The 9,027-nt window shown below is 52.6% G+C and overlaps 1 protein-coding gene across 1 annotated transcript; it reads left to right on the top strand.

Annotated features, from left to right (window-relative positions):
• Positions 1-317: 317 nt before the first annotated feature.
• Positions 318-8,040, top strand: AADAC (arylacetamide deacetylase). The gene is made up of 5 exons (XM_042042369.1): positions 318-573; positions 4,071-4,293; positions 4,524-4,593; positions 4,928-5,099; positions 6,197-8,040. Exons 1-5 carry the CDS (start codon positions 436-438, stop codon positions 6,803-6,805), a joined length of 1,212 nt encoding a protein of 403 aa, XP_041898303.1. The 5' UTR covers positions 318-435; the 3' UTR covers positions 6,806-8,040.
• The last annotated feature ends 987 nt before the right edge of the window (positions 8,041-9,027 follow it).

The raw sequence follows: 9,027 nt of genomic DNA, 5'->3' as shown, positions 1-9,027 counted from the left end.
GTGCCAGGACAGGGACGGGGGGCGCGGGGCTGGCCGGGGGCTGTGCCGGGACAGGGACGGGGGGCTCGGGGCTGGATGCGGGGCTGTGCCGGGACAGGGATGCGGGGCTCGGGGCTGGATGCGGGGCTGGCCGGGGGCTGTGCCGGGACAGGGACGGCGGCTTGGATGCGGGGCTGTGCCGGGACAGGGACGGCGGCTGGATGCGGGGCTGGCCGGGAGCTCGGCTGCTCCCGGCGGCTGCACGCCCTGCTGGGGAGCCGTGTTGTTTTGGAAGCTGCACAGTGGAGTAACCTCTGTCCCGGGTGATACGACAAGAAATCACCTCCTGGCCGGGCCCCAAGCAAAACACGGGATTAACTTTGCCCTGTGCTGGCTGGTGGCTGTTGGGAGGCGGTGAGAGCTGCTCCCACCAGCGCCGGAGCGGAGCCTGCAAGGATGGGGGCCCGGCTGCTCTGCCTCTACCTGCTCACTGCCCTCCTCGGCTACCACATCTACACCCCGCTCCCCGAGGACCTGGCGGAGCCCTGGAAAGTGATGCTCGTCTCGGCTGCCTTCAGGGCCGTGGGGCACCTGGTGAGGTGGGGGGGGGCTGGGAGGGCGGAGCAGGGGGGTTCTCGTGCCTCTGGGGCTCACGGACACGGCAGTCCATGTGTGTCATGCTGCGTGCGTTACAGAGGTCCGGTGTTACACTGGTTGAAGGGCAGGAGTGGCTGAAATGAAGCACTAAACTTACTGTGACTATAATATAACGAAATGTAGAAAAGATTTGATGTTGCAGCCTTGAGAAAGGGCCATTCTGAGTAACTGGAATGAGATGTGAGGTGTGACTGCGGATAGACAAGCACAGACAAGTTTCTCTGGCTTTATAGCCCTGTGCAGCTGAAGCACGGCTGCCTGAATCATCCCCGTTCCTGTATGCAGGAACTGGCAGTGCTGGGTGTCAGGGGAGGGAAGACTAGAGCAGCTCTCACATTCTGTTGATTTTTGTGGTTTCATGGAAATCCACTGACAGAGTAAGTCTGAAAACTACACAAAACAACATCTCTGTGTGAGACAGCTCTTGTTGGCAGGGGGTGCCTTTTTAGGGCTGTCCAGTCTGCAGGAGAAGGGAGGATGGAGGGGTTTTTTAGCGTGTCAGGGACTCTTTGCTGCTCTCTTGTTTTGATTTTGGGGGTTGAGGTGGTGGAAGATGACAGTGGTGAGCAAGAAACTGTAGACTGCAGTGTTGGTGTGCTGCCTTGCTGCTTCCCCTCCTAAATCCCCTGCTGGAGGGAGCCTGCAAGGAGGGCGGGCACGGGCAGCTCATTGCCCAGGCACGCCTGGTGCCTGCTCGGTCACGGTGTCACCTCAGCTCGGCACTGCCGGCAGCAGGAGCGTCGTCTTTGTGCGAGGATCGTGTGTTTTCACTGGAACGTGGAGCTGTGTCCGTGGTGCCTGTTGTCCTGGCTGCCTGGGAAGCCTGAGCCCATTCCCCCCAGCGCTGCTGAGGGCAGGCGTTTTGTAACTGTGCTCTGGTCTCCTGTGAAACCACAATGCCAAGGGATGGACACAGACACAGCCTCCCTGGAGCTGCACTACTGCAAATTGGATCTAAGGTGGCTCTAAATTGTCCAAAGTATATCCTGAATGGCCGTCCAATTACAGGGCAGCAACTCGTGGTCACTTACGGCAGGTCTGCGTTTGCACAGGGGACCCTGTTTTGGTCTTTCTGACTCCCTTGTGTTGGTTTGAACAAAAAAAAAAATGCCACCCCCGAGCATTCCTGATCAGCAGAATCCTCTCCGAGCTCCCAAAAGGGTGTCCCAAGAGCACCATGACATGGCAAATTTCTGTCCCCTTCATTGTGGTAGGGCCTTGGCAGCCCTGCTGGGTGTCACTGGTGTGCTCAGAGTCCCTTCGTGCCCCTCCTTGCAGCAGGGAAGCTGGGAATGTCTCCCTTTGCCTTTTGGTGTTCATGTCCTGTGTCCGTGTGCTGCCAAGCTGGGGAACAGCCTCTGAGAACCAGCCTGCCACTTGCTGTGATGCTTGAGCACAAAATGCTTCAGGTCTTTCAGGGAGTGCCCCCCGCCCTCGGTCTGAAACACCTGAAGAAAGTAAAAAACACAACACAACGTTTTTGCTGTAGTTCTGCAACATTCTCCCAAAGCTCCCGCCCTCCCTCCACAGCCCAGCTCCGTGGAAGCACTGACAGCCCGACTCGGGCCCTTTCCAGCCCCGCTCAGGAGCTGCCGTGTCCGAGCTGGGCTGATGGGGAGCGTCCCCCGAGGGTGCCTCGTCCCAGCTGCTGCCTCTGCGGAAACCTGAACTGCTGGAAGCCGTGTGGCACTGCCCCTGCCCAGGCACAGCCAGGCTCCCTTCCCCCTCCAGAGGTTTTGGAGGGTTTGTCCTTGCTGCAGTGCTCCTCTGTGGAAGAGGGAGGAAGTGACTGGGGAAAATGCTTGCCAAAGCACGGGGATCCCAAACCCCAAAGAGGCTGATTTTCCTGTCACTCCATAGCACCCAATAACCTCACACTGGGACAATGAGGATTTTCAGATGAGGGCACCATTTCCTTTCATTGATAATGGCCTGGGAACCACAGGCAGCAGCCCGGTGGTTTTCCACAGTGTAAATTGTCCACTTGTGGAAAACACAGCTCTGAGAGCACTGGAAATCCTCAGTGCTGGGGCTCAGAGAATTCCTCCCACTGTGGGGCTTTCACAAGCTCGGTGGAGTCACAGCAGGACTCACATTGACTAATATATTTGTTTTTTCAAGATGTTAATCCTTGGGGAAAAAGCAACAGCTGAGAAATACTTATGTAAACTGTGTAAATGTTGTGGCTAAAACGGCAGTTCTGGCACGTATGTGTGTGTTTGTTTTCATGGAGCTGATGGCAAGGACCTGAGGTTCCCTTTGCAGTGTGCCAGGGCCTGCCCACTCATCTCCATCCCAATTCTAACACACTGGGATTGGCAGGGCTCCTCCTGGCATCACCCGCTCCAAGCCTTCAGAGGGAGGAGACTCAAAAATGCGGTGACAATCACTGTCAAAGACTGCCGGCAAGGGCTGAGCCGTGTGCTATTCTAACTCCTTAAAGGGAAGGTTATATCACGGAATCCCAGACTGGTTTGGGTTGGAAGAGATCTTAAATTTCATTTCATTCCACCCTCCTGCCAAGGTCAGGGACACCTTCCACTAGACCAGGCTGCTCAAAACCTGGTTATATGTAGATGATGATCAAACAGTTGATTTAAATACAATTTGAAGGAAAAAAAATACAACAAGCAGGGTCAGACTGTATGACTTACACCATCACAGTCTGAAGGCTAGAGGTTACACCTGTCAGCAAGTGACCACTTACAGTGTGGGGGTTTCACATTCCTCCTGGGGAGAATAGAGCATCACTTGGAAGCCAAACTTCAAACAGGGTCTGCACCAGGCTTGGCTATCTTCTTTCTTTTAAAACTCAAACCTGCTCTGAATTTCATCTGTTTTCACCTTCAGATAACATGTAAGAACTTGGCTTTGTTACTTCATTGTTTCAGTTGTGATGTGCTGAGGCAGGGAGGAGGCTGAACTGGGAAGTGGTCATGTCCCATTGCTGGGGGTGGTGCTAGAGGAGCCAAGGTGCTGGTAGCAGTGCAGGGGCCGTGGTGGCTCTCTGCAGTGCGTTCCCTGGGCTGTCCCCATGCCACGCTGGTGCCAGCAGCAGGCCAGCAGCTGTGGGTGGTTGTTGGTGGCTCTCTGTGGGCACGATGCCTGTGCTGATGCTGGTGGGTCACTGAGCCGGACACTGGGCTGTGGAGGAGACCCACAAAAACACCGAGCAGGAGCCTGAATGTGGACACAAACCAGCAGCCCTGGTTCTGGCTGGGCTCTGGCCTTGCTGGGCAGCTGGTGACACAGCGTGAGCGTGTGTCACAGAGTGCTTGTTTCACTGCCAAGTTCCAGATGGATACACTCTGGCCTGTTGTAGTAACCTCTACAGCAACTTTACAAGTTCGTACAGAGCATCAAATGGCTTAATGGGAATTTAATCTGAGAGTAAGGCTGCACTTAAGACAGTTTCCTCTTGTCTTGTGCTTTAGTCCGAGGCAGCTGATCTGCTGGGGCTGATGCACTACATGGAGGGCATGAGGCTCATCACAGTTCTCGAGCTTGTTTCTCCCTCACCCGATGAAAATGTCACTGTGACGGACACAAAGTTCAACAACGTCCCTGTCCGCCTGTACCTGCCCAGGAGGGCACCTGATGGGCTCAGGAGGGCCATGGTCTACTTCCACGGTGGGGGGTGGTGCCTGGGAGATGCAGGTAAGCTCTGCTGCATCGCTGCCACGGCTCTGTGGGAAAGATCTCACCAGTCCTGTCAAGGGCTGCCTTTTGTTCTGTGGGAGTTGCCACAGGGAGGGGCAGGGGACTTGTGTGTCACCAGTTACAAGCAGGGGGTGGTTTGGGAAAGTCACCTGGAAGCTGCTGCCAAGAGGAACAGGCAGTTCTGTGTGTGTGTGTCCATTCTCACACGTACCGGGGTTTTATTGCAGGCATGAAATCCTATGATCACATATCACGGCGGATTTCGAACGAGCTAAATGCTGTTGTGGTGTCAGTCAAGTAAGAGATATTCTCCTTCCAGATGGGATGAGGGTTTGGAGTAAATTAATCTGTTTCAATTGATCTGATTTTTCAATGTTTCTGTATTTGGTCACGTGCTTTCCTGCTGACTTATAAACGTTTGTGAACAGAGGGTGCCAGGGTCACAGTGGTGAATTGTGGCTGGTGGCTATTTTGGCTTTATAAAGATGGGTGGGTAATAAAGTGGATCCTCTGGGATAGACAGTTCCCACTTCTCTGGGCACAGAAATGAACATCCCCCAACAGGGAGATGCGAGCAAGCTCTCCTCTTTATCCACAGCAGGTACTTACATGCTTCTCTTGCCTCCACCAGCTACCGTTTGGCACCTCAGCACCATTTCCCTGTCCAGTTTGAAGACGTGTACTCGGTGACCAAGTTCTTCCTCCAGAGCAAGGTCCTGTCCCAGTACGGGGTGGACCCTGCGCGGGTCTGCGTGGCCGGGGACAGCGCCGGGGGCAACCTGGCCGCGGCCGTGGCACAACAGGTACAACAAAGCTGCTTTGCAAGCTCAAAATCATTACTTTTGTCGTTTCATGACCACTAAAAAAAAGCACAGCTCACAGCACACGCTGCTCTCGCGGTCTGTGCCCACAGGATGCCATGCAGCCTGCGGGATTGTCACAGGGCTCCAGGACCAGGAAGAGCGGCTGTACCTGAGCCACTCAACGGCATCCGAGGAGCTTTAGTGCCAACCAGACATCTGTCCACTAAAAAAGGCTCTCTGCCCTCTAATTGGGGCATACATCACTCTAACCTTAAGCACGTGTTGACTGAGCTAGGTATGATGTTTGAAAAGGGAATTTTACCTACGTGACTCATAAAGATGTAAATAGCAGGGAAAACAAGCAAACAAGAAACCCCTCCCTAAATGTTGCAGTGCCTGATCATACAGTTTGGTGCCTTTTGAACTTCTCCTTCAGCTTTATTAAATAAAGTCACCCTGATGTTGTTGCTCTCTTGAGAAGTTGTTTGGATTCTAATGAAACACTGGGAATGGTGGTGAATTTGCTGTGGATGCTGAAGGCAGAAGATGGGGGAGAAAATGGAAAATTTATTAGTGAAGAGGGGAAAAGGTTGACATATAAGAAATGTTGATGTTCAATTCATCACATTTTATTTGTTACATCTCTAAAATGCACAGAATTGCAATTGCTTGACTTGTAATATCTCAGCATTAAAAACCAAACAGATGGGCAAGCTCTAAATTGTGTGAAATGATGAGGAGACCCAAAAACCTGAAAGTTTCATGATGTAAGAATAGAAATTTTCTGTAGCTGTAGAAAATCTTCTGTTAATACTTCAGAAAGCATCAAAATTTCAAAAAGAGTATTCCCCAAAAAACATTATCCTTCAAAATAAGAAATAAAATTATATTTGATGTTTGAGAATTTTTATTACAGCATGCTGTTTTAGATGATCTGCCTATAGATTCAGAACTTCTTTATCCTGGTGTTATTGATAGTTTTATTTTGCTCATGTTGCAAAATGCGTGTCGTAATTCTTTACTTCAGATGATCTGTCAGTGTGGGAGAATCAACACCTTTACTGATTCTTTGCAATGGTTTTTCTTTTTTTCTGCAGCTGTTGGACGACCCTGAAGTCAAAACCAAGCTCAAAGCTCAAATTTTGCTCTACCCTGCTCTGCAGGCCCTGGACCTGAATCTGCCGTCCTACCGAGACAATGACAACAAGCCGCTCTTGCCCAGGTCGCTGATGGTCAGGTTCTGGAGCGAGTATTTCACGTCGGACCCCGCCCTCAGGGAGGCCATGGCCTCCAACAGGCACGTCCCCGTCGACTCCGGCCACTTGTTCCAGTTTGTGAACTGGAGCCGCTTGCTGCCCGCGGAGATGCGGAAGGCGCACGAGTACGGCGGGCCTGCGGTCGGCGGCGCGGGGCTGGCACACGGGCACCGCGGGTTCCTGGACCCGCGCGCGTCCCCGCTGCTGGCCAGCGATGCCCGGCTGCACCGCCTGCCCCCCGCCTACATCCTCACCTGCGAGCACGACGTGCTGCGGGACGACGGGGCGATGTACGCGCAGCGGCTCCGCGCCGCCGGCGTGCCCGTCACGCACCACCACGCCAAGGACGCCTTCCACGGGGCCATGATGTTCGTCTTGGGGCCGCTCGAGCTGGCTGTGGGGCACCGGCTCTTCAGCACATGCATGGACTGGCTGAGTGAGAATCTGTGAGCTGGAAACGGTGCCCTATTCGCCCTCCTCACACCTGCCAGGTGTGACTGGGGGCATAGGAGCTGTGCTGGATTTTGGCCGTGATTGCTGTCTTCCTTGTGATGCCCACAGGGTTGGGACTGGAGCGTTTCCCATCTTCTCTGGCAGAAATCAGTCTGATCCTAACCCACGTGTTCTTCCAGTGCTGTCATCTGAGCCTCAAACCCTCAGACTGCCAGGACTGCCCTGGGGTTCCTCTTCTGGCCCTGCAGCCTCTGGGATTTGGTGTCTCGTCTCTATTGCTGCTTCTTTCTTCCCATCACAGCATCTTCAGGGTGTGTGCCGAAGGGCTGCGTCGCTGTGGGCCCATGGGACGTGCTTGGTGGCTGCTTTGCTCCTGTCCCCTTTGGCTCTGTGGGATGTGGCAGCAGGGCCCTACTGCTGCCAGGGTGATGGGCTGAACAGGAGCACCAGGACCTGGCTGCAGGAGGCTCAGGGCAGCTGGAGGGACCTGCCCACTGCAGGCTGGGCTGGGGCTACTGTTCCTGCCCTGCACAGCTGCAGGGAAGCCCTTGGAGACCCAGTGGGATGGCTGAAAAATTGTGCAAGTGTTTTGGGCTTTGTTTGTTTGTTTTGGGGGTTTTGTTTATTTGGGGTTTTTTGTTGTGCTGTGTTTTTGGGGGTTTTTTTTAAGCACCTGTCTTACTCCTACTTGCTTTCTTTAATCCTTGAACTAGCAGGAAATAGTGAAACAAACCAGCACTGGATATTCACTGGAAAAAGGCAGCTGTGAAAGTCCCAGCCTTACTGCTGCATTGTCTGTGCTCTACTTATCTGTTAAGTCATGTACTAGGCATCCTAATTGTCCTCAAAATTGTTTATCAGATTTTACACATGATTTCTTAAAAGTAAAATTAGCTTAGTAGCTTTATAGGCTTGAAAAAACATAGTTCAGCTGTCTGTGTGGAACAAATAACCTCTGTGTAAATGGTTTGTATGTTAAATATAAACCTAAAACTTGTGACTGAAGCATGAATGCAGGGGTTGGCTGTTGGTTTAAGCAAATCAAACACTGAACAGGTACTTTGTGTATCCTGCTTTCCTTTTGCATAAAAGGTACTGAATCTTCCATAATTCTGGGCTATTTTTCCTGAGTGTGTGCGGCCTGTTCAGATGGAATGTGTATGGGATGATTGCTGTTCTTCATCTTTATTAAGTTAAGCAGAATATAAATATTAAACTTGTCTTTGATTCCAGTGCAAGGTGTTCTGTCACTCAAGTGTCCCATTCACGGGGAGGCAGCAGCAGGAGTGCTGAGGCCCAAGGGTGGCTGCTGCACACAGCCCCTGGTTTCAGTTCCGCTGTCACGGGTGGTGTGGATGGGGTGGTGCTGGGCTGGGCTGGGCTGTCGAGGAGGGAAGGGGCAGTGGTCGAGGAGGTCTCTCTTTGCATCTTTGCACACCCTCTGGATGCACATCTGTGCCCGTGTGCTCACTCCCAGAGTGTCTGTAAGTGATTCCTCGGGTCTCTGTGCAGCACTGCCAGCACATCCCAGAGCTCACCCACAGACTGGGCTCCTGTCTGCTGGCAGAGGCAGTTCCACTGCAGCTCTATTCCTCCCACATTTGGAATTAATTAACAGCCTCTTAGTATTCCTGAGGAAGATGGGCTTTGGGGTTTTGCTCAGTAACACCTTTGGTCTGATTTTCTATACAGTTTTAGGGTCATGTCCGCAAGAATATTCCCTGGGATGGGCATTTCTGGGTTGTAAATGCTAGTGGAATGAGCCTGGTTGGGGTTTCCAGGAAGACAACCTTGCTTAAGAGACTGCTTAGGGAGGATGGTTGTGTTGTTTGATTTGGAGGGGACATGCTCACATCACATCCCTCAGCAGGTTTCCCTACTGTGACCCAGACTGGCTTTGGTTGTTCTCCTGCCCTGCAGCACTGGGACACTGCTGATAGAGCAGCATGGGGCTGAAGTGTTGGGCTAAGTTGGCTTTGCCCCCCTTCAGGGGTGCTGGAGGTGCCCAGCTGGAGCAAACCTGGGGCACCCTCCCTGTCCACACTGCCACCAATATTGTGTTTCCTCCACTGTGGCTCAGGCATCAGCTGTGTCAGGGACACTGAATGCCTACCTGTAAGCCAGAAGAAAAATTTATGTTCTAAGAAACAGTGCCAGCCAAAAATTGCCAATCTTCCCTTGTGTATTTTTATAGGACTCTCTTGGAACCAGAAGTAAAT

This window comes from Corvus kubaryi, unplaced genomic scaffold, assembly GCF_017639235.1.
Source record: "Corvus kubaryi isolate FWS band 111438036 unplaced genomic scaffold, C.kubaryi_AGA036_p1.0 37397, whole genome shotgun sequence".
Taxonomy (NCBI): Eukaryota; Metazoa; Chordata; class Aves; order Passeriformes; family Corvidae; genus Corvus; species Corvus kubaryi.
Note: the sequence above shows the minus strand (reverse complement) of the source record. Positions and strands in the feature narration are given on the sequence as shown.

Coding starts and splice junctions, on each gene's coding strand:
- AADAC (XM_042042369.1), top strand. CDS start 436: ATGGGGGCCCGGCTGCTCTGCCTCTACCTGCTCACTGCCCTCCTCGGC. Junction 4,294..4,523: donor GTGGTGCCTGGGAGATGCAG/GTAAGCTCTGCT, acceptor GTTTTATTGCAG/GCATGAAATCCTATGATCAC. Junction 4,594..4,927: donor GCTGTTGTGGTGTCAGTCAA/GTAAGAGATATT, acceptor TGCCTCCACCAG/CTACCGTTTGGCACCTCAGC.